Source organism: Tachyglossus aculeatus, chromosome 23 (assembly GCF_015852505.1).
Source record: "Tachyglossus aculeatus isolate mTacAcu1 chromosome 23, mTacAcu1.pri, whole genome shotgun sequence".
Lineage (NCBI taxonomy): Eukaryota > Metazoa > Chordata > Mammalia > Monotremata > Tachyglossidae > Tachyglossus > Tachyglossus aculeatus.
The window spans coordinates 15,496,377-15,522,124 of record NC_052088.1 but is presented as its reverse complement, the minus strand read 5'-3'; the positions used below and the strand labels follow the sequence as shown (position 1 = coordinate 15,522,124).

At 47.1% G+C, this 25,748-nt stretch overlaps 1 protein-coding gene across 1 annotated transcript; it reads left to right on the top strand.

Moving 5' to 3' along the window:
• The first annotated feature begins 4,152 nt into the window (after window positions 1–4,152).
• PTCD2 (pentatricopeptide repeat domain 2) lies at window positions 4,153–25,506 on the top strand. The gene is made up of 10 exons (XM_038765806.1): window positions 4,153–4,228; window positions 6,290–6,382; window positions 8,943–9,072; window positions 13,599–13,716; window positions 14,996–15,074; window positions 16,608–16,699; window positions 18,196–18,309; window positions 21,848–21,922; window positions 23,257–23,370; window positions 25,154–25,506. Exons 1-10 carry the CDS (start codon window positions 4,162–4,164, stop codon window positions 25,376–25,378), a joined length of 1,107 nt encoding a protein of 368 aa, XP_038621734.1. The 5' UTR covers window positions 4,153–4,161; the 3' UTR covers window positions 25,379–25,506.
• Window positions 25,507–25,748: the final 242 nt, after the last annotated feature.

Here is a 25,748-nt window from a genome sequence, read left to right as displayed (position 1 = left end):
TTCCCAGCGCTTAGAACAGTGCTTTGCACATAGTAAGTGCTTAATAAATGCCATTATTATTATTATTAATAATAATAATAATAATTAATGGATCTCCCCCAGTGCTTAGAACAGTGCTTGGCACCTAGTAAGCGCTTAACAAATACCGACGTTATCATGAATTATTATTATTAATAAAGTGGGGATGAAGCCTGTGCGCCCCACGTGGGACCACCTGGTTACGTTGGATCTCGCCCAGCGCTTAGAACAGTGCTCGGCACACAGTAAGCACTTAATACCAACATTATTATCATGAATTATTATTATTAATAAAATGGGGGTGAAGACTGTGTGCCCCACGTGGGACCACCTGGTTACCTTGGATCTCCACCAGTGCTTAACAAATACCAACACTATTATCATGAATTATTATTATTATTATTAATAAAATGGGGATGAAGACTGTGTGCCCCCCCCCCAGCGCTTAGAACTGTGCTCAGCACGTAGTAAGAGCTTAACAAATACCAACATTACTATCATGAATTATTATTAATAAAATGGGGATGAAGACTGTGCGCCCGACGTGGGGCCACCTGATTAATGGATCTCCCCCAGCACTTAGAACAGTTCTCGGCACCTAGTAAGCGCTTAATACCAACATTATTATCATGAATTATTATAATTAATAAAATGGGGATGAAGACTGTGCGCCCCACGTGGGACCACCTGGTTACCTTGGATCTCCCCCAGCACTTAACAAATATCAACATTATTATCATGAATTATTATTGATAAAATGCGGATGAAGACTTTGCGCCCCATGTGGGACCACCTGGTTACCTTGGATCTCCCCCAGCGCTTAGAACAGTGCTCGGCACATAGTAAGCGCTTAATACCAACATTATTATCATGAATTATTATTATTATTAATAAAATGGGGATGAAGCCTGTGTGCCCCACGTGGGCCCACCTGGTTACCTTGGATCTCCCCCAGCGTTTAACAAATACCAACGTTATTATCATCAATCATTATTAATAAAATGGGGATGAAGACTGTGCGCCCCAAGTGGGACCACCTGGTTCCCTTGGATCTCCCCCAGCGCTTAGGACAGTGCTCGGCACATAGTAAGCTCTTAACAAATACCAACATTATTATCATGAATTATTATTATTAATAAAATGGGGATGAAGACTGCGTGCCCCACGTGGGACCACCTGGTTCCCTTGGATCTCCCCCAGAGCTTAGGACAGTCCTCAGCACCTAGTAAGTGCTTAACAAATACCAACATTATCATGTACAAGTTGGCAACACATAGAGACAGTCGCTAACCAACAGTAGACTCCTGTATATATGTTTGTACGTATTTATTACTCTATTTATGTATTTATTTATTTTACTTGTGCATATCTATTCTATTTATTTTATTTTGTTAGTATGTTTGGTTTTGTTCTCTGTCTCCCCCTTTTAGACTGTGAGCCCACCACTGGGTAGGGACTGTCTTTATATGTTGCCAACTTGGACTTCCCAAGCGCTTAGTACAGTGCTCTGCACACAGTAAGCACTCAATAAATACGATTGATGATGATGATGATGAAGAATTATTATTATTATTTAAATGGGGATGAAGACTGTGCACCCCACGTGGGACCACCTGATTAAGGGATCTCCCCCAGCGCTTAGAACAGTGCTCGGCACCTAGTAAGCGCTTAATACCAACAGTATTATTATGAATTATTATTACTAATAAAATGGGGATTAAGACTGTGTGCCCCACGGACCACCTAATTACTTTGTATCCGCCCCCCCCCCCCCCGCCCCCAGTGCTTAGAACGGTGCTCGGCACATAGTAAGAGCTTAACAAATACCAACATTACTATCATAAATTATTATTAATAAAATGGGGGTGAAGACTGTGGGCCCCACGTGGGGCCACCTGATTAATGGATCTCCCCCAGCACTTAGAACAGTGCTCGGCACCTAGTAAGCGCTTAACAAATACCAACATTATCATGAATTATTATTATTAACAAAATGGGGATGAAGACTGTGCGCCCCACGTGGGGCCACCTGATTGCCTTGGATCTCCCCCAGCGCTTAGAACAGTGCTCGGCACATAGTAAGCGCTTAACAAATACCAACATTACTATCATGAATCATTATTATTATTATTAAAACGGGGATGAAGACTGTGCGCCCCACGTGGGACCACCGGGTTACCTTGGATCTCCCCCAGCGCTCAGAACAGTGCTCGGCACATAGTAGGCGCTTAATACCAACATTATTATCATGAATTATTATTATTAATAAAATGGGGATAAAGACTGTGCGCCCCACGTGGGACCACCTGATTAATGGATCTCCCCCAGCGCTTAGAACAGTGCTCGGCACATAGTAAGCGCTTAACAAATAACCACCGGGTTACCTTGGATCTCCCCCAGCGCTCAGAACAGTGCTCGGCACATAGTAAGCGCTTAATACCAACATTATTATCACGAATTATTATAATTCATAAAATGGGGATGAAGGCTGTGCGCCCCACGTGGCACCACCTTTCATTCATTCACTCTTTCAATCGTATTTATTGAGCGCTTACTGTGTGCAGAGCACTGTACTAAGCGCTTGGGAAGTACAAGTTGGCAACATATGGAAACGGTCCCTACCCAACAGTGGGCTCACACTCTAGAAAAGGGAGACAGAGAACAAAACAAAACATATTAACAAAATAAAATAAATAGAATAAAGATGCACAAGTAAAATAAGTGAGCCCACTGTTGGGTAGGGCCCGTCTCTATATGTTGCCAACTTGGACTTCCCAAGCGCTTAGTACAGTGCTCTGCACACAGTAAGCGCTCAATAAATACGACTGAATGAACGAAACAGAGTAGTGCTCAGGGCTTTGCACATAGTAAGCGCTTAACAAATACCATCATTATTATTATTCTAGACTGTGAGCCCACTGTTGGGTAGGGACCGTCTCTATGTGTTGCCAACTTGGACTTCCCAAGGGCTTAGTACAGTGCTCTGCACACAGTAAGTGCTCAATAAATACGATTGATTGATTGATTAGGGACCGTCTCTATGTGTTGCCAACTTGGACTTCCCAAGCGCTTAGTACAGTGCTCTGCACACAGTAAGCACACAATAAATACGATTGCTTGATTGATTAGGGACCGTCTCTATGTGTTGCCAACTTGGACTTCCCAAGCGCTTAGTCCAGTGCTCAGCACACAGTAAGCGCTCCATAAATACGACTGATTGATTCCCAAGCGCTTAGTACAGTGCTCTGCACACAGTAAGCGCTCAATAAATATGATTGATTAGGGACCGTCTCTATGTGTTGCCAACTTGGACTTCCCAAGCGCTTAGTCCAGTGCTCTGCACACAGTAAGCTCTCAATAAATCCGATTGATTCCCAAGCGCTTAGTACAGTGCTCTGCACACAGTAAGCGCTCAATACGACTGATTGATTGATTAGGGATCGTCTCTATGTGTTGCCAACTTGGACTTCCCAAGCGCTTAATACAGTGCTCTGCACACAGTAAGCGCTCAATAAATACGATTGATTCCCAAGCGCTTAGTACAGTGCTCTGCACACAGTAAGCGCTCAATAAATATGAATGAGTTATTATTATACACTGATTCCCTTGGATCTCTCCCAGCGCTTAGAGCAGTGCTTTGCACATAGCCAGCGCGCTTTGCACATAGTAAGGGCTTAATAAATGCCATCATTATTATTAGTGGTATTAATATTATTAATTATTAGTACTCTTATTGTTCGCCCCTTCAGGGAGAGCCACGCACCTGGGCCTCCAAGGCTGGGCCTAGTCAGGCGCCTTCCCAGCCTGGCCAAGGCCAGGGCCGCCATGATGGAATGTACCAAGTCGGCGGGGCCGGAGGGGGGGGAAAAGGGGGTGGTGGAAGGGGCGTGGCCATTGCGGTCACGTGGGAATCCCCCTCTCCGGCGGCGTGCGTTGGTAGGGGCCGGCATGGCCGCTTTGGCGGGACGGAGGGCGAGGCGGCCCCTGGTGGAATGTACCAAGTCGGCGGGGCCGGAGGGGGGAAAGGGGGAGGTGGAAGGGGCGTGGCCATTGCGGGCACGTGGAAATCCCCCTTTTCGGCGGCGCGCGTTGGTAGGGGCCGGCATGGCGGCGGGTTTGGCGGGACGGAGCGCGAGGCGGACGATGCTGCGCCTGTGGGGAGGCGCGAGGCCGTCGCCATGGCAGCGCCTCGGCCTAGCCCCCTGGGAAGGTACCACAGCCCTCGCTCAGCCCTATTTATTAATAAAAATAATCAGAACTCGCTCATCCCTACTCATTATTATTAATAATAACAATAATGCCATTTATCTATTTATTTTATTTTGTTAGTATGTTTGGTTTTGTTCTCTGTCTCCCCCTTCTAGACTGGGAGCCCACGGTTGGGTAGGGACTGTCTCTAGATGTTGCCAATTTGTCCTTCCCAAGCGCCTAGTACAGTGCTCTGCACACAGTAAGCGCTCAATAAATACGATTGATGATGATGATTTATTAACATTACAATGGTAGTGTATTGTAATAATAATAATGGTATTTGTTAAGCGCTTACTACGTGCCAAGCGCTGGGGTAGTTACAATCAATCAATCGTATTTATTGAGCGCTTACTGTGTGCAGAGCACTGTACTAAGCGCTTGGGAAGTCCAAGCTGGCAACATATAGAGACTGTCCCTACCCAACAGTGGGCTCACAGTCTAGAAGGGGGAGACAGAGAACAAAACCAAACATACTAACAAAATAAAATAAATAGAATAGATATGTACAAGTAAAATAAATAAATAGGGTAATAAATATGTACAAACATATATACATATATACAGGTGCTGTGGGGAAGGGAAGGAGGTAAGATGCGGGGGATAGAGGGGGGATGAGGGGGAGAGGAAGGAAGGTAATCAGGTTGTCCCATGTGGGGTTCACAGTCTTAATCCCCATTTTACAGATGAGGTAGCCGAGGCACAGAATCAGTGCTTGCCCAAGGTCACACAGCAGACGAGTGGCAGTTAGGATTAGAACCCACATCCTCTGGCTCCCAAGCCTGTGCCCGTGCCACTAAGCCATGCTGCTTCTCTATTGTACTTCCCGAGCGCTTAGTACAGTGCTCTGCACACAGTAAGCGCTCAATAAATACGATTGAATGAATGAATGAAGTATTGTACTTCCCAAGTGCTTAGTACAGTGCTCTGCACACAGTAAGTGCTCAATAAATACGATTGAATGAATCGTACGTTTGTACATATTTATTACTCTATTTTACTTGTACATATCTATTCTATTTATGTTGTTTTGTTAGTATGTTTGGTTTTGTTCTCTGTCTCCCCCTTTTAGACTGTGAGCCCACTGTTAGGTAGGGACTGTCTCTATATGGTGCCAACTTGGACTTCCCAAGTGCTTAGTACAGTGCTCTGCACACAGTAAGCGCTCAATAAATACGATTGATTGATTAATCCCCATTTTACAGATGAGGTAGCTGAGGCACAGAATCAGTGCTTGCCCAAGGTCACACAGCAGACGAGTGGCAGTCAGGATTAGAACCCACATCCTCTGGCTCCCAAGCCTGTGCCCTGCCACTAAGCCATGCTGCTTCTCTATTGTACTTCCCAAGCGCTTAGTACAGTGCTCTGCACCCAGTAAGCGCTCAATAAATACGATTGAATGAATCGTACATTTGTACATACTTATTACTCTATTTATTTTACTTGTACATATCTATTCTATTTATTTTATTTTGTTAGTATGTTTGGTTTTGTTCTCTGTCTCCCCCTTTTAGACTGTGAGCCCACTGTTGGGTAGGGACTGTCTCTGTATGTTGCCAACTTGGACTTCCCAAGCGCTTAGTACAGTGCTCTGCACACAGTAAGCGCTCAATAAATACGATTGAATAAATGAATGAAGTATTGTACTTCCCAAGTGCTTAGTACAGTGCTCTGCACACAGTAAGCGCTCAATAAATACGATTGAATGAAGTATTGTACTTTCCAAGTGCTCAGTACAGTGTTTTGCACACAGTGAGCGCTCAATAAGTACGATTGAATGAAGGAATTATCTTGTCTCCTGGCACATAGTAAAGGTTTAATAAATACCACTATGATCATTAATCCTACTTCTTCCACCTGGACTGATGCCAGGTGGTTCACAGCGGCAGTCATGCTTAGATAGGGATGAAACAGTCTGATTAGAAAGTAGTTTTCAAGCCTGTTCAGCTGTCCTCTGCAACATGGATGCTAAGTAAGAGCATTGGCATTACAGAATATTTAATTTTCTCTCTGGTACTTTTAGCTAAGCGTTATCTACTGACAGATGATGTTATGAAACTGCAAGAATTTCAGCAGAAGAAGGTGGCTACTTCTTATCGATTTCACGGCAATAAAGGTAATGAGTGGATTTTGCTCATCCCAACCACAGCGCTTGGTGTATTGTGTCCTCAAGCCAGTCAGGCGATATTAATCAGTGGGCGGCATTTCTTATTCACATTTTGCACCCCTTTGACCATCCCACCCCACTGATTCATTTTTACTCCTGGTTGGATGTGGCTTAGCTGTGTGATTTTGTAAGATGTGCTGGGAGTCTGGACTCTCCAAGCGCTTAGTACAGTGCTCTGCACACAGTAAGCGCTCAATAAATACGATTGATGATGATGACTCCTAGATTCTAGCCTCAGATCTGCCACTGTCCTGTTGGGTGAGCTTGGTTAAATCCCTTAACCTCTGTATCCCAGTTTCCTGATTTTTACATTGAGGATAATCATGTCTGTCTCTTCATTCCTCCACGGGAGATAGTATGGAGCAAATTAACTCACTGTTGTGCAATGCTTTGGAAAAATCAAAGAGCCCTGCAAAATTAAGATTTTAAAAAAATCATTGGTATTATTATTATTGTTGTTGTTATTATTATTATTATTATTATTATTATTATTATTATTATTATTACCTGTAGGGGCATTGCTGATAATCATGGAAAACAGACCAATCTTTCCCCAGAACTGCTGTATCACAACAAGTAGTTCTCAAGGATCCAAACAGGAATTTTGGCACAGCTACCAACAAAATAATTGATTAATTGGTGCTTTTCATGGAAAATTTCTTTTTTCATATTTTGTAGCAATGTATTACTGGCCAAGAGGTCTTGAACATCTAAATATGGGTCCTTAATAGCCTAATGTTAATCATCCCCCCCCATCTTACCTCCTTCCCTTCCCCACAGCACCTGTATATACGTATATATGTTTGTACATATTTATTCCTCTATTTATTTATTTATTTATTTATTTATTTTACTTGTACTTATCTATTCTATTTATTTTATTTTGTTAGTATGTTTGGTTTTGTTCTCTGTCTCCCCCTTTTAGACTGTGAGCCCACTGTTGGGTAGGGACTGTCTCTGTATGTTGCCAACTTGGACTTCCCAAGCGCTTAGTACAGTGCTCTGCACACAGTAAGCGCTCAATAAATACGATTGATTGATTGATTAATGTTAAAAGATGTGGCCACAAAAATATGACTGGTTGTAAATAGCAGGCCCAGAAAAATCTTCTTTACAGGCCATTGCTCCAGAACCAACAGCTCACACACAGCCCCACTCAGATACTGAAACTATCTTCCAAAGGGTAATATCAGAAAGGAGAGATTTATTAATTTTCCTGTGTCTTTAAATTTTTCCTGTGTGCATTCACATCTCTGTTAGAGGAGCTGTTTCTTTTGAGTAATTTTGTATAGGGCACTTAATAGTATTTTTGTAAATAATGGGATCCATTTAGCGTTTATCATGGGATAAGCGCTGGTATTGATACAAGATAATCAGGTGGGATAATAATAATGATGATGATGGCATTTATTAAGTGCTTACTATGCACAATGCACTGTTCTAAGCGCTAGGGAGGTTGCAAGGTGATCAGGTTGTCCCACGGGGGGTTCACAGTCTTAATCCCTATTTTATAGATGAGGTAACTGAGGCCCAGAGAAGTTAAGTGACTTGCCCAAAGTCACACAGCTGACAAGTGGCGGAGTCGGGATTTGAACCCCATGACCTTTGACGCCACAGCCCATGCTCTTTCCACTGAGCCGCCCTATCCTGCACAAGACTCACAGTCGAACTGGGAGGGAAAACAGGTATTTCATTCCATTTGGCAGATGAAGGAGCTGAGGCACAGAGAGGTTCAGGGCCTTACCCAAAGACACACAGCAGGCCAGTGGTAGTGGAAGAACTGGAATTAGTACCGGGGTCTTGCCACTGAGCACCCCTTGGTGGTAATTGGTGGTGGTAGTTCTAAAAATCACAGTGCCTTCATTCATTCAGTCATTCAATCGTATTTATTGAGCGCTTACTGCGTGCAGAGCACTGTACTAAGCTCTTGGGATGTACAAGTCGGCAACATATAGAGACGGTCCCTACCCAATAACAGGACGTGGTGCTGTTTGGCTTAGTGGAAAGAGCCCGGGCTTGGGAGTCGGAGGTCATGGGTTCTAGTCCCGGCTCCGCCACTTGTCAGCTGTGTGACTTTGGGCAAGTCGCTTCTCTGGGCCTCAGTTACCTCAATTGTCAAATGGGGACTAAGACTGTGAGTCCCACGTTGGACAACCTGATTACCTTGTATCTACCCCAGCGCTTAGAACAGTGCTTGGCACATAGCGCTTAACAAATACCATCATCATCATCATTGAGGAGGTGGCAGGCGGCATCAAAAGTGCCATTTCTCATTTCATCAGCGTGCACTTCTCAAGTGCCTACCGGGTCCAAGATGCTGGGTGAGGGACTGACCTGCCGGGTGACCTCTTTACCATTCCTCAGTTTCCTCATCTGTAAAATGGAGGGAGTAATTCTGCCCCACCTCTTCTGACAGAACTGTCATGGAATGGATGAGATCAAAGACCTGAAATGTGCTTTGGAAAATAACTGCTCTTTAAATCCCAGGCGTCGTTGTTATTCCTTTCAGAAACTTACTTTAGGAACATAGAAGAAAAACTAACTAAGAAAGGGCTCATCCTGAAGGATGAGTTGAAAGTTCTGCTCCATTTATGTGAGAGTCAAGCAGACGTGGACCTGGCCCGAAATGTCATATATAGGTAAGAGCCAAATCCTCCCCCTCTGGCCCCGCTCTCTCTGGCCTTTTTTCTTCAGAGGAAGAAGAAGAGCCGAAGTGGAGGAGGTGATGGGAAGGGTCCTGGCAGTTGGTTTGGAGATGTGGCCTAGACCCAGATCATGGCCAAGAATGTTTCTGATGGAACCCAGGCCATTTTTCCTCAGAGTCAGAAGACAAGCCAAAGTGGAGGAGGTGATGGGAAGGATCCTGGCAGTTGGTTTGGAGATGAGGCCTAGACCCATGTTATGGCCAAGAATGTTTCTGGTGGAACCCAAGCCACCGCATGGTGTGAGCTCCCCTGCCCCACGGTGGGAAGTCAGACAGGAAATGGGCTCATCTACAGCAGCACCTTCAACCCTCCCCGGGAACCTTCTGCTGTGGACCTACTTCCCTTCACCCTGAATTTCTGGGCTGCTGCCTTATAAGAATAGTTTGTACCGGTCATTTCCTGGTGGGCACAGCCCCGTCCATCCTCAGTCAGTGTGTCAGGAGCAACTCACCCCTGATCTAAAGCATCTCACTTTTCTGGGGTAAAATTTGGGCTTGGGGGCGCTGGCTCGTTTGGAGAATCTGGTCCCTCCTTGGTCTGAATCTTCTGATGCCACTGGAGGATGTTGGGAATGACGAACGGCTTTTGGAAATAGCAATATTATAGTGTCCTGGAAGAGGCTGCTTTTCCTGTGCCAGAATAGGGATGGCTGGAGCAACTTCAGGGTCCCCACCATCCCTGCAATCTAGGGGTGCTAGCTGGGAACGAGCATGCCTCTCTTCTCCAGATCCATGTGCTCCTTGGGACCTGGGGGCTTCCGGAGGTAGAAGGGAAACAGAACTCTCTCCTCCCTCGCTTGTCCTTACTCTCCCCTTTCTTCTTCTCCTCCCTTCCACATTGCTCTCCTTTCTCCCCTCTTCATCTTCTCCCACCCTCTTCCCCTTCCTCCCTCATCCCCTTCAGCCTCTCCTCTCCTTGACACAGGATGACTTTGTGTAGGAAGTTGCATATTCCCCTTCCTGAGGATGGAGAACCTCCTCTCCCCCTACACCCTCAGCTCTGGACATACTTCACCTTAAATGTCTGGACTGCTACTATATAAGAATAGTTAGTACCATTCATTCATTCATTCAATCGTATTTATTGAGTGCATACTGTGTGCAGAGCACTGTACTAAGTGCTTGGAAAGTACAGTTCAGTTACAGATACAGACAGTCCCTACCAGGCTTTTCCTGGTGGGCACAGCCCTCTCCATTCTCAATCATTCATTCAGTCATATTTACTGTTCATTCATTCATTCGATTTTATTGAGCATTTCCTGTGTGCAAAGCACTGTACTAAGTGCTTGAGAGAGTACACTATAACAATAAACAGACACATTTCCTGCCCACAGCACTAACCGTGTGCCAAGCACTGTACAAGAATGCTTAGGAGAGTGCAGTTCAATAGAGTTGGTGACACAATCCCTATCCACAAGGAACTAAAAGTCTACAGGGAAAGACACTAAAATAAATTACAGAAAGGAGAAATAGTAGGCTCTCACCTACCCCTGTGCTCTGAGGGTTTCCCAGATGCTTCTCTTCAAAGCCTGTCCCTGGGGCCCTCACTGCCATATACCAAGCAGCAGAGTAGCAATCTCCAGCTTTACTTTTGGTCTCCCGTAATTAAAGCCAACACTCGATCTGCCAGAGTAGGACACAGAGGCTCTTAGAGACGACAGTCTCCTTCCCGTCCCCAACCCCAGTACTGTTCCCATAACATCCACCCAGGCCGACCACAGACAGAGTGGAGGTAAATTTATGGGAAGGAGATTGCAAAGATTCATTCTTTCCCCCTGTTGGGCTCTCAGGTCTGGGAAACAAATACCACCGGCAGCTTTTAGACAAGAATAATGACATTGAGGATGATAGAAAAAGAGCTCTGATCCCAAATGGGCACTCAAGGGTCATGGGTGGCCCAGGCCCCATCCGTCAGTCAATCAGCAGAATTTACTGAGTGCTTATGAGTATGTGCGCAGTACTGTACTAAGCATCTGGGAGGCTATAGTACAACCAAGTTGGTAGGCGTAGTCCCTGCCCACAAGATGCTTACAGATTCTACGGAAAAATCCATCTCAATTGCCGAGTTTCCGCTTCTGCTCCTGCCTTGTGTTTGACCACAACTAAAAGAGGTAAAAGCTTGCGGATTTGAGTTTTCCCCTCTGTCACCCAGGTCTGCACGTTCTAGGGGGAGGACGGGGTATACGGAAAACTAGCCAAATGGGAGGCAGCAGCAGCAAGAGAAGAGTAAGAAGCAGGGTGGTGGTGGTGTGGAGGAAAAAGCTTGGGGTTGGCAGTCAGGTGACCCGTTTTCCTAGTCCCAGCTCTGCCCCACCGGCCTGTTATGTAATAATAATGATAATACTGATGGTGTTTATTAAGAGCTTACTATGTGTGTCAAGCGCTTTTCTAAGCGCGTGGGTAGATACAAGCAAATCAGGTGGACACAATCCCTGTCCCACATGGGGCTCCCGGTCTTAATCCCCATTTTACAGATGAGGTATTGAGGCCCAGAGAAGTGAAGTGCCTTGCCCAAGGTCACACAGCAGAGAAGTTGCAGAGCCGGGATGAGAACCCAGGTCCTTCTGACTCCCAGGCCTGTGGTTTATCCATTCATTCATTCAGTCGTATTTTTTGAGCATTTACTGTGTGCAGAGCACTGTACTAAGCGCTTGGGAAGTTCAAGTCGGCGTCATATAGAGACGGTCCCTACCCAACAATGGGCTCAAAGCCACATGACCTGGGGCAAGTCTCTTCACCTCTGGGTTTCCCAGTCTGTAGAGTGGAGATAAGATACCTGTTCTCTGGCCCTGTGTGGGTCAGGAAATGTGGCTGATCTGATTATCTTGTATCTTCCCTGGTGCTGGGCACCTAGTAAGCACATAATACAATTTCAAAAGAGGCAAAAACCTAGTTGGTACACAGTTTGGTTCATCATCATCATTAACTATGTGCTACAACTGTACTTAGTACTTCTAGACTGTGAGCCTGTTGTTGGGTAGGGACCATCTCTATGTGTTGCCGACTTGTACTTCCCATACACTTAGTACAGTGCTCTGCACACAGTAAACGCTCAATAAATACGATTGAATGAATGAATGAATGGAAAGTACAGTATAACAGAGTTGGCAGGCACATTCCCTGCTCATAATGAGTTAACAATCTAGGGGAGTTCGTCAGCGCCTGGGAAAGGGAATTGGGGCTGGCTGTTCCCTGGCTTTTACATCCTGGGCCTCCGTTCAGCCTGGCCGCGGAGGCCTGGCAGGGTTGGGAAGCGACAGAGACACGCTGACAGCACTGCGCTATGCTTTGATCAATCAAATCGTATTTATTGAGCTCTCACTATGTGCAGAGCACTGTACTAAGCCCTTGGGAGAGAACAATACAACAGAATTAGCAGAAACGTTCCCTGCCCATAACCAGCTTACAGTCTAGAGGGGGAGACAGACATTAATATGAATAAATAGGTAAAATATAATTTAATGATATGTACGTAAGTGCTTTGGGGTTGAGGGTGGGGCAAATATCAGATGTCCAAAGGTTACAGATCTAAGTGCATAGATGATACAGAAGGGAGAGCAAGTTGGGGAAAAGAGGGCTTAATCAACCTAGGCCCCTTGGAGAAGGTATGAACTTAAAAAAGTTTTGAAGATGAAGAGAGTGGTGGTCTGGCATATATGTGGGGGGGAGGGAGTACCAGGTTAGGGGGAGGATGTGGGAAGGGGGTTGGTGGTGAGATAATAATAATGATAATGATGGCATTTATTAAGCGCTTACTGTGTGCAAAGCACTGTTCTAAGTGCTGATGAGATCAGGGCACGGCAAGTAAGCTGTTGCCAGGGGAGCGGAGAGTGCGGACTGGGATGGAGTACATTAGTCAGGTGAGGTTTCTGTTTGTTGTGGAGGTGGATGGGCGGTCGTTGGAGGTTCTTGAGTGAGGACACACAAACTTAACGTTTTTGTTGCCAAATGATTCATTCAGCAGAGTGAAGAATGGATTGGAGTAGGGACGGACAGGAGGCGAGGAGGTCAGCGAGGAGGTAGATTTAGTAGTCAAGGTGGGATAGGATAGGTGCTTGGATTCATTCATTCATTCATTCAGTTGTATTTATTGAGCGCTTACTGTGTGCAGCGCACTGGACTAAGCGCTTGGGAAGTTCAAGTTGGCAACATATAGAGACGGTCCCTACCCAACAACAGGCTCACAGTCTAGAAGGGGGAGACAGACAACAAAACAAAACATGTTTTGATCAGCGGGGTAGAATTCCAGGTTGAGAGGGAAGCGTGGATTTTAGCGATGTTGTGAAGGTGGAGCCAACAGGATTTGGTGCCAGATTGAATATTGACTGCCAGGGCTCAAACTGGTGAGAGTGCGCAAGGGCTGCCTGCAACAGGGTGGGCAGGGGGCCCCCCCGGAGAGCCTGAGCACCCCCAAATGACCCCCCCTTCGATCTCGACATGACCTGATCTTTTCCGTGCCAGGTACCACGCGGAGAACAAAAATGTGGCTTTCGGCGAGTTCAGGTTCGGGCCCCTGTTCATGAGGCTGTGTTACGAGCTGGATTTGGAGGAACCTGCAGTGCAGCTCATCAAAGACCAGGTCTCCGGTTGGCCCTTGGCCGCGGAAGGTGGGGTGGAGGGAGGCGGGGTGGGCTGTTTCACCCTCTGGGGCCCCTATGGCTGCAGCATCACTGGCCCGAGGAGGCAGCTTGCATGGGCTGGGAGGGCAGCGCTGCTCCGCCAGGGCTCCTTCTTGGGGTTTGGCCCCTCTCAGGCAATCAGTCTTATTTATTGAGCACTTACTGTGCACGGAGCACTGTGCTAAGTGCTTTAAAGAGTACAGTGTAACAACAGACACATTCCCTGCCCACATCGAGCTTACAGTCTAGAGGGAGAGACGAGCGGTAATAGAAATAAATTACAGATATGGATGTAAGGGCTGGGGGGCTGGGAGTGGGATGAATAAAGGGAGTGAGGGCAGTGCAGAAGGGAGAGGGAGAAGAGGAAAGGAGGGCTTAGTCCTCCTCCTTCCCTGGGGACAGGCAAATGAGCCAGAAGGAAAGTTCCCAAGTTCAGAATTCAGCAGGGCGCCTCTCGGCCTTCTTTCTGCATCGTGTTCTGCTAGACAATTTGTCCAGGCCATCGGTGGTATATGTGGAGAGCTTACTGAGTGCAGAACACTGTCCTAAGCATCTGGGTGGGCTCAACAGAAGTAAGACCCTGCCTTCAGAGCTTACAGTCTAATGGGGGACGGAAATGATCCACAAACGGAGGGAGAAGGAGGAAGACCGAGGATAAAGGGTAGTGCTTCTATTTTACCAAAGTGTTCTTACCTCAATTATCTCATTTCATTTTCACAACATTCCTGGGGAATGAAGAGGCAGGGGCAGACATGGGGAAGGAAGAGGCAAGTGCTACAATACCCATTTCACAGAAAAGGAAAACTGATTGGCAGAGAGGTTAAGTGACTTGCCCAAGGACATACGTCAGGCTAATGGTAGAGCCGGGACTTGAACCCAGGTCACCTGAACTTGGAGCTGTGCCTGGCACATAGTAAGCATTTAAAAAATACCTTAAAAAAAAGATAGGTGAGATTGGAGCACTGTGAGCAAGCTAGTGCCAGAGGAGTAAACTGTGTTGGCTGGGCTGTAGTAGGAAATCAGTGAGGTAAGGAAGGTGGGGGCAGGCTGATTGAGCACTTTAAAACCAACGTTTGATGCAGAGTTGGATGGGCAACCACGAGAGGTTCGTGAGGAGCGGAGAGGAATGGACTGAACTGTTGAGAGGCGTCGCCCACAGTCTGAGAAGTGGCAGTGTGTGTAAAAATCACCCTGGCTGGTCCAGCTTTTAAAACCAGCCCTGCTCTTTATCTCCTCTAGCACCTGCGGGGGTTCTTTTCCGACTGCACGTCATTCAACATTCTGATGGACATGTTATTTACCAAGGGCAATTACCAGAGTAAGTACGACGGTTTGTCAGAAGTGAAATTGCGTTTGGAGTGTGGGGTGGGGCCCCGAGGGGACAGGGATTTTCGGGAGGCATATATTAATGGCTGCCTCCCCCTCAGACTGTAGGCTCGTTGTGAGTAGGGAACCTTCCAAGCACTTTGCATGCAGGAAGCACTCAATAAATACAATTGAAGGAATGAATGAGTGGGAGGAGGGTGAGGGGTGGGAGGGGCGGGCATCAAAGAGCTACCGGGTCAGAAAGTCACCGCCATCTGGGTTCTGTTCAACCCTGACTGGAAATAGACCGGTCCTGCCAGCAGCCTGGGACGGGACGGGCTGGGGGGGTCCGGGCGGGACCACCTCGGGTTCGGGGAGCATCGGTCCCTTGGAGCGCGGCCTCTGGGCCATTCGTGTTTCCCACAGTCAGTGGCACGCCTTTGCCCCACAGCCGAGAGAGAAATGATCCAAGAGTGGCGGCAATCGATCGATCAGCGGTATTTGTTGAGTACTTCCTATGTGCAGAACACTGTACTGCACACTTAGGAGAGTACAATATAACGTACACAGTCCCCATGCCTGCATGCTGTCTGTTCCCTAGTCATCCTGAGCCCATTTATCATCATAATAATAATTACATTTATTAAGCGCTTATCATGTGCTGAGTGCCAAGGTAGACAAGGTTGTCAGATAGAACATAGTCCCTGATCCAAGGTTATCATCTAGAGCTTAGTCCATGACCTGCTCAAAGCCCATTTTATAGATGCAGAAGAAACTGAAGCCCAGAGAGGTCTTGCCCAAGGTCACACAGCAGACCGGTGGCAGAGCTAGGGCTAGAGTCTACGTCCGTGACTCTCAGTCTCGCTCCTAGACCTTGTTTCCTCCACTAGGCTGAAATGGGCCGTGGAGGGGGCTGGGTTAGGTCTGTGTTTGTGGCATAATCAGACTGCATAATTTAGACTGTGAGCCCACTGTTGGGTAGGGACTGTCTCTATATGTTGCCAACTTGTACTTCCCAAGCACTTAGTACAGTGCTCTGCACACAGTAAGCGCTCAATAAATACGATTGATGATGATGATCATTTCATTTAAAATACGTTCACCACCCAATCAGCACGCATTGTGCTGCAGCGTAAGCTCGGTGGGGACGGGGAACTTGTCCACCAACTCTGTTGTACTGTATTTTCCTGAGTGTTCTGCACACAGTAAGCCCTCGATAAATACCCCGATGATGCGTGTATTTTTCTTTAGTTGGTGCCAACCCTTTTAGAGCGGTGGAAACAAACAGTAGCTCAAAAAGGCGGGAGTACAGCCTGGTGGTCAGAGCCTGGGATGGAAAGGCAGGAGACCTGGGTTCTAAGCTGTGTGACCTTGGGCAAGGTTCTTAACCTCCCTGGACCTCAGCTGCTTCATCTGAAAAATGGGTATAAAATTCAAGCTCTCCTTCCCTCCTAGTGCAAACCCCGTGGAGGATGGGAACTTTGTCCAATCCAGTTATAATTGTCTGATGGTAATACCCCCGCTGTCCGACTCTATCTTCTGACAGGTGCTTTGGAGGTGTTGATAGAAATGAGAAACCAAGATGTAAAATTCAGTAAAGATACCTACGTCCTTGCCTTTGCAATATGCTTCAAACTGGTAAGAGCAGCGCCCTGAATTCAATCGGCAGGGTATTGTAGAAATAATAAAAATAATAATAATGCATTTGTTCGGCGCCCACTGTGTGCCTGGCACTGTACTAAGCACCGGGGTGGATACAAGCAAATCGGGTTGGATACAGTCCCTTGTCCCACATGGGGCTCGGAGTCTCAATCCTCATTTTACAGATGAGGTAACTGAGGCCCAGAGAAATGAAGTGACTTGCCCAAGATCACACAGCAGACAAGTGGCAGAGCTGGGATTAGAACCCATGACCCTCAGACTTGTACTGAGGCTTTTTACATGTAAAGCTCAATGTGCTTTTAGGTGATTTTTCCATCTGGTTCAGTGTAGAGTAATAGTACTAGAAATAGTAGTAGTAGTTATAGAAAAGCAGTGTGGCCTAGTGGAAAGAGGATGGGGCTAGTAGAGGACCTGGGTTCTAATTCTGGCTGTGCCACTTTTCTGCTGTGTGACCTTGGGCAAGTCCCTTGACGCCTCTGCAAAATGGGGGTTGAGTGTCTGTTCTCCCTCCTACTTAGACTGTGAGTCCATATGGGGCAGGGACTACATTAGCCCTGATTACCTTGTGTATTCCCTAGTGTTTAGAACAGCGCTTGATACATAGTAAGCATTTAACAAATACCACAATTATTAATTATTATGTCACTTAACTTCTCGGAGCCTCAGTTACCTCATCTGTAAAATGGGGATGAAGACTGTGAGCCCCCCGTGGGACAACCTGATCACCTTGTAACCTCCCTAGCGCTTAGAACAGTGCTTTGCACATAGTAAGCACTTAATAAATGCCATCATTATTATTAGTAGTAGTAGTAATAATGGCGTGTGTTGAACCACCACTGGGTGCAGTGCACTGTACTAAGCTCTTGGCAAAATTCAGAAGAAGCCTAAGATATATGTTCCTTGCCCCCAAAGAGCTTACACTCCAGAAGGAGGGAGAGACCTAAAGACACCTACAGGTAGTGGAATCGGAAAACGGAGACAAGATCTGATGGTGGGAATAAATGAATACATTGGTGTAAGAGGTAATAATAATACTAAAGATGATATTTGTTACACGTTTTCGCCATGCCAGGCACTGTACCAAGCACTGAGGTGGATACAAGCAAATCAAGGTGAACACAGTCCCTGTCCCACATGGGGCTCACAGTCCCAATCCCCATTTTACAGATGAGGGAACTGAGGCCCAGAGAAGTGAAGTGGCATGCCCAGGGTCACACAGCAGACAAGCAGCAGAGCATGACCTTATGACTCCAAGGCCTGTGCTCGCTCCACTGCACTGTGCCACTGGAACTCGGGTGTGGGGCCGTGATGCAGTAACAGACTGGCATGCTCAGTTATTGTTGCTGAGAATTGTGTAGGAGCCAGGGCCGTAAGGGAGGTGCTGCCGGCGGGAACCGCTAGCCTGGATTCGGGGCCCACTGCACGGGCTTTGAATCGCCGAGGTCTTTGAGCGGGCTGCCCTCTCCCCACAGAACAGCGCGGAGTCTTTCAGAGTCTGCACCACCTTGCTGGAAGAGGCTGTGCTCAGGGGAGCAACACTGACTAAGAGGGCATACTGTTTTGCCGCAGCTCTTGCCTTGAAGCAGGTAGGGATCTGGGGGGAGGCAGGGAGTGGGTTTGGGAGAAGGCCACGTGGACGGTAAGTCGGAGTCAGGCGACACGGGGGGCTAGTTGTTTTTGTTTGATTCCTCTGCTTTGTAATAATAATAATAACAATGATGATGGCATTTATTAAGCGCTTACTATGTGCAAAGCACTGTTCTAAGCGCTGGGGAGGTTACAAGGTGATCAGGTGGTCCCATGGGGGGCTCACAGTTTTAATCCCCATTTTACAGCTGAGGGAACTGAGGCCCAGAGAAGTGAAGTGACTTGCCCAAAGTCACACAGCTGACAGTTGGCGGAGCCGGGATTTGAACCCCTGACCTCTGACTCCAAAGCCCGGGCTCTTTCCACTGAGCCACGCTGCTTCTAAAATCCCAGCACCTTTTGAAACTGTGACTGGTGCAGTCTGTGCTCGCGGTGCCAAGGGAAGCCATGGGCCTTCTCAGGTCCTCAGCCTAATGGGCAGTGAGAGCCGGAAAGGCTCGCACGGCGTTGACCCCATCGAGGAAGGCGGAGACAACAAAGCTCAAAGCGGAGGTTGCCCCTCGAGGAATCACCAGGGCAGTTCTGGTGGCCACATCTTAAGCAGGGTGTCACCAAGCTGGAAGAAGCAGCAGGATGGGCAGCCTATGAACAGGGGTGCGGGTGGGACAAAATAACTACCGTCAGCGGGGGCTGAGGAGATCGGTCCTCCCTCGGGAGAAACGGCCAAGCCAAATCCCAGCCACGGCCCCATGGGAATCAGTCCAGCAGCACACTCAGCTCAGCTCTCCCCCTCATCCCCCTCTCCATCCCCCCCCCTTACCTCCTTCCCTTCCCCACAGCACCTGTATATATGTACATATGTTTGTACTCGCCTGTCCCGCCATCGACCCCCGGCCCACGTCATCCCCCGGGCCTGGAATGCCCTCCCTCTGCCCATCCGCCAAGCTAGCTCTCTTCCTCCCTTCAAGGCCCTGCTGAGAGCTCACCTCCTCCAGGAGGCCTTCCCAGACTGAGCCCCTTCTTTCCTCTCCCCCTCGTCCCCCTCTCCATCCCCCCGTCTTACCTCCTTCCCTTCCCCACAGCACCTGTATATATGTATATATGGTTGTACATATTTATTACTCTATTTATTTATTTATTTATTTATTTATTTTGCTTGTACATTTCTATCCTACTTATTTTATTTTGTTGGTATGTTTGGTTCTGTTCTCTGTCTCCCCCCTTTTAGACTGTGAGCCCACTGTTGGGTAGGGACTGTCTCTATGTGATGCCAATTTGTACTTCCCAAGCGCTTAGTACAGTGCTCTGCACATAGTAAGCGCTCAATAAATACGATTGATTGATTGATTGATTGATTTATTACTCTGTTTTACTTGTACATCTCTATTCTATTCATTTTATTTTGTTAATATATTTGGTTTTGTTCTCTGTCTCCCCCTTCTAGACTGTGAGCCCACTGTTGGGTAGGGACCGTCTCTACATGTTGCCAACTTGTACTTCCCAAGCGCTTAATACAGTGCTCTGCACACAGTAAGCACTCAATAAATACGATTGATTGATTGAATGATTGGGACCCCCAAGTGAGTTTTTTCTGCTAGCACATTTCTGGGGCCTTCCCGGGAAACTCCCCTCTTCCAGTTGAGACCAGATAGAGCCAGCTCAGAGCCAGTGATGCCCTACCTCTCCCCTGCTTGTGGGCCCGAATCCCTCTGCGCTTTCCCCGTCATGTACTTTGGCAGGGAGGTTGTGCTGTCTGTGGCAGTGGAATGATCATCATCCTCAGTGGTATTTATTGAGCAATTAATGAGTGCAGAACACTATACTAAAGGCTTGGGAGAATATGATAGAGTTGGTGGGCATGCTTCCTGCCCTCCAAGAGTTCAATTAATCAATGATATTTGAGTGCTTACGGTGTGCAGACACTGTACTAAGCACTTGGGAGCATATAACACTTGTGAGAGTATAATAGAGTTGGTAGACACACTCCCTGTCCTCCGAGAGTTCAGTCAATCAATCAGTGATATTTATTGAGCATTTACAGTAGGCAGAGCATTGTACTAAGCACTTGGGGCTGTATACTAGAATTGGTAGACACATTTCCTGCCTTCCAAGAGTTCAGTCAATCGGTGATATTTATTGAGCACTTACTGAGTATAGAGCACCGTATTGAGTGCTTGGGAGAGTATAATAGAGTTGGTAGACAGGCTCTCTGCCCTCCAAGAGTTCGCAATCCATAGAGGTGGACCAACAGATAAAAGTATTAGAGTGGCCATTTGTCTGATTTTTCTATCAGTCAGTCCAGTTTCCAGACAGTCTGGCCCTTGTCCATTACCGATGTGGAAGTGGACGCCTTTTCGCCCCTTTTTAAACATTTTTCCAGGGCCCAGTCTCCAGCTCCCGAGGCTCCTGCTGCCGAGTTTCACGGCTCAGAAGTGGCTCCTTGGTTCCAAGGGCCCTGGAAGGAGAACACAGTGGCTCTGGATCCCTCACAGTCACGCTCTAGGTTTGGACCAACTTGACGTACTTGTGCAAAATGGCAAGTGTGAAATCATCCCGTGTCACTGCATGCCCAGAGTTAAACGTGTGACGCCGCATGTGTCTCGATGTCCAATGTTCTCGAGGACAATCAAGAGGCCGGGCCTCTCCCCCTCCAGTCATTCTTTTTTTTTTTCAATTTTTTTAAGTTTTTTTAAGTTTTTTACTTAAAAAAAGTACTGGAGCACTTAAGTACATCAGTACTTAAAAGTACTTAAAAAAATGACTGGAGGAGGAGGGGCCTGGCAATTTTTTTTTCAATTTTTTTTCAATTTTTTAATTGTTTTTCCAATTTTTTACTTAAAAAAAGTACTGGAGCACTTAAGTACTTCAGTACTTAAAAGTACTTAAAAAAATGACTGGAGGAGGAGGGGCCTGGCAATTTTTTTTTCAATTTTTTTCAGGTTTTTTTTTGCAATTGTTTCCAATTTTTCAATTTTTTTCTATTTTTTTTTCAATTTTTTACTTCAAGAAAAGTACTGGAGTACTTAAGTACTTGGAGGCCTTCCCAGACTGAGCCCCCTCCTTCCTCTCTCCCTCCTCCCCCTCCCCATCCCTCCCGCCTTACCTCCTTCCCCTCCCCACAGCACCTGTATATATGTATAAATGTTTGTATGTATTTATTACTCTATTATTTTATTTGTACATATTTATTCTATTTATTTTATTTTGTTAATATGTTTTGTTTTCTGTCTCCCCCTTCTAGACTGTGAGCCCGCTGTCGGGTAGGGACCTTCTCTCTGTGTTGCCAACTTGTACTTCCCAAGCGCGTAGTACAGTGCTCTGCACACAGTAAGTGCTCAATAAATACAATTGAAAGTGGAAAAAAAAAGCCCCCCCCAGGACCCATTTGGGCTTGGTAAGAAAATCTACAGAATGTTTTGCCACAAGAGATTGAGCCCTTTAGAGTTAGAATTAACAAATCTGGTTACAGCACTTTCATGGAGTACAGGTTTTCACATGGATGACAATGGTGTGATTTTCTTTTTTCCTCTATCCCAGAACCACGTGGCAAAGGCCAGATCCATTTATTCTCGGATCTTGAACCCAGGAAGCAGAGCCTGCAGAAATCTGAATGTGAGTCGCTTCTTTTGACGTGAACTAAACACGATTAAACCAATGCAACATAACGGAGACGCCGGGTAAAGTGTAAAAACACCCAGTCATTCCATTGGTGGCATTTATTGAACACCCACTAGGTGTGGAGGAAAGTACTAAGTGTGTGGGAGAGGACCCCAGAAGTAAAAGGCAACAGGTCCTGCCCTCAGAGGGCTTCCCCGGGGAATGGATTGCTTCCTCACGCTATCTGGACTGGACCCGATCAGGTCTCTAAGCCTCAGTTTCCTCCTCTGTAAAATGGGAATAATGTGGGGAAAGATGCCCTCTGCTGGCTGCACAAGGCTATTGCAAAAATGAATTCATTCAATCGGATTTATTGAGCGCTTACTGCGTGCACAGTGCTGTACTAAGCGCTTAATAATAATGGCATTTATTAAGCGCTTACTATGTGCAGAGCACTGTTCTAAGCACTGGGAAGGTTACAAGGTGATCAGGTCCCCTGGAGGGCTCACGGGCTTAATCCCCATTTTACAGATGAGAGAACTGAGGCCCAGGGAATAATAATAATAATAATAATGCTGGTATTTGTTAGGCGCTTACTATGTGCAAGGCACTGTTCTAAGCGCTGGGGAGGTTACAAGGTGATCAGGTTGTCCCACGGGAGGCTCACAGTTTTAATCCCCATTTTCCAGATGAGGTAACTGAGGCACAGAGGAGTGGAGTGACTTGCCCAAAGTCACACAGCTGACAGTTGGGGGAGCCGGGATTTGAACCGATGACCTCTGACTCCAAAGCCCGGGCTCTTTCCACTGAGCCACACTAATTCACAGTTGTTTTGCGTTCCATATTAATAATACCAATAATAATAATAATAATTGTGGTGTTTGTTAAGCGCTTACTGTGTGCCAAGCACTGTCTAAGTACTGGGGTAGATACACGATAATCAGGTTGGACACAGTCCCTGTCCCACATAGGGCACACAGTCCTAATCCCCGTTTTACGGATGAGGTGACTGAAGCACAGAGAAGTGAAGTGACTTTCATTCATTCATTCATTCATTCGATCGTATTTATTGAGCGCTTACTGTGTGCAGAGCACTGGACTGCCCAAGGTCACACAGCAGATTCGATCGTATTTATTGAGCGCTTACTGTGTGCTGAGCACTGTACTGCCCGAGGTCGTACAGCAGACAAGTAACGGAGCCAAGATCAGAGCCCAGGTCCTTCTGAGCCCCAGGCCCGGGCTCTAACCACTAGGCCACACTGCTTCTTGTTCCCAGACTCCTCTTTTGTAAGATTCCTGGGGTCGGCTCAGGGGCCCCCCTAACAGACCTGGGCCGGTTTTCTCGTCAGATCCTCATCCTCGCGCAGTCCGATTTGCTGGAAAGTCTTCTGCAGGCCCTAGAGGCAGCTCTGGAGCTGAACCCCTCGAGCCTGGTGAAGACCCCCGAGTTCTCGGAGGAAGTGGTGAGTACCTAGTTACTGCAGAAGCTGTGGGAAGTGGAAAGCCTCCGGGGAGATGCTCAGTCTGTTTGCTTCCCTCCCTCCATCAAACCATCCATCCAGGGCGTTTGCTGAGCGCCTGCCGGGTGTAAAACACTTATCTTGAGCATCTGAGAGAAAGCAGATAATAATAATAATGGTATTTGTTGAGCGCTTACTATGTGCCAAGCCCTGGTCTTAGTAATTGTGGTATTTAAGCCCCTACCATGTGCCAGGCGCTGTTCTAATTGCGGGATTAGATATAAAATAATCAGGTTGGACACAGTGCCCCTCCCACAGAGGCCTCACAAGCTTAATCCCCATTTTACAGATGAGGTAACTGAGGTCCAGAGAAGTTAAGTGACTCGCCCGTGGTCACACAGCAGACATCCGGTGCAGCCACGATTAGAACCCAGGTCCTTCTGATTCCCAGGCCAGTGCGCTATCCATTAAGCCACAGTGTTTTCCTAGGGAGAGTACAATAGGCTAGACATGATCCCTGCCCTCAGGGAGCTTACAACCTAGCAGAGGGAGACTCCCTAGAAGAAATTACTGAGAAAAGTGTGCATTCCTGATCAAATACTCCGCCAACTGTGATGTCACTTCCTTCATCCTGCTGATGGGGAAAACACCATGGTGATCTTAGAACAAAGATCAGGGTGGAACCAGATCAGCCCAGCCCTGGCTGGGGAGCAATCAATCAATCAGTGGTATTTACTGAATGCTTCTTCAATGTGCAAAGCACTGTACTAAACGCTTGGGAGAGTATAATAACACAGTCAGAGAAGCAGACGGTATAATGGACAGAGCACGGGCCTGGGAATCGCAAGTTCATCGATTCTGATCCCATTTCCGCCACTTGTCGGCTGTGTGACCTTGGGGAAGTCACTTTACTTCTCTGTGCCTCAGTTACCTCATCTGTAAGTAGGGACCGTCTCTATATGTTGCCAACTTGTACTTCCCAAGCGCTTAGTACAGTGCTCAGCACACAGTAAGCGCTCAATGAATACGATTGAATGAATGAATGACTCTGTGAAATGGGGATTGAGACTGCAAGCCCAACGTGGCACAGGGACTGTGTCCAACCCGATTTACTTGCATTTAGTACAGTGCCTGGCACATGAGCCCACTGTTGGGTAGGGACCGTCTCTATATGTTGCCAACTTGTACTTCCCAAGCGCTTAGTACAGTGCTCTGCACACAGTAAGCGCTCAATAAATACGATTGAATGAATGAATGAAAGTGCTTAACAAATGCCATCATTATTGCTATTATTATTAGTAGTAGTATGCACGTTCCCTGCCTACAGTAAGCTTACAGTCTGAGGGGAGGGGATCCCTGGCATCGCAAGCAGGACAGTTAGCATGTGCTGCCGCGGCCTGGGCGGTGCAGCAAGCTAAAAAGCTGGTCCTCCTCTGTGTGAACCAGCAACACGACCTAGAAAGCAGATTTCAGGAAACAAAACGAATGCCCCTTGGGCTTAATTAAGAAGCGATTGGGTTACAGGGGCTGAATGGGACTCTGCTATCGTAATGACTCTCTTAATCTAATAAGTGCCCCATAATTGGCTTCCAACCCTCGTTCTCTGGCATTGCTCCTCGGGTACCATATGTCGTTCTGAATCCTCCCTTGCCAATCCCGTCTCCAGCTGCCCCCCGTCCGCCTCTTCCCCCCGGCTTCCGGGCGGGCGGGATGACAGGATGAGAGGAAACCAAGTGAGATGAGAGCTCGCAGGGAAGTTCCAACCTGATTTTTCTCTCCTTTCCAGCTGGCAACCGTGAGGGAAAAAGTGGCTACCCAACCAGCCCTGCGAGCCAGGTTTGAGGAGATTTACGATAAGCTGCGGACATCGGGCCAGGTGACCCCAAAGCCTCTGGAGGCCTTGCTCTGCCACGTTCCTCAGGCCAGGAAGCCCCACGTGCTTTCCTTAAACATGAGGCTCAAAAGCCGCCGGACTCTCCAGCCTCTCAGCTCGACTCTGTTGGCCGAGTAAATCTGGGCTCGGATGACGCCCTGACCCGAAGGGAACCCAGAACTGCAGCTGGAACCGCCGCCGGTGGCTTGCCTGCCCTGCGCTCTAGTGGAAACGAGACTCACAATAAAAGAATTATTTTATAATTCTTTTATATTATTATTATTTATATTATTTTATATTTTTATATAATCCCTGCGGGACTGCAGCTGGTCTTGACCAGTGTACCCAGAACCCTTAGGGCCAGGTTTTGCCCATTGCAAGGTTTAATATCACCGTCTGGGAAGTCCTGGGCCTGGGCTGCTTGTTCATCTCGGCAGTAACATGGCAAAAAACGGACTTGGCTGTGAGCTGCAAGTCTGTGCGATCACAAGAGCTGTTCTTTAAGGCA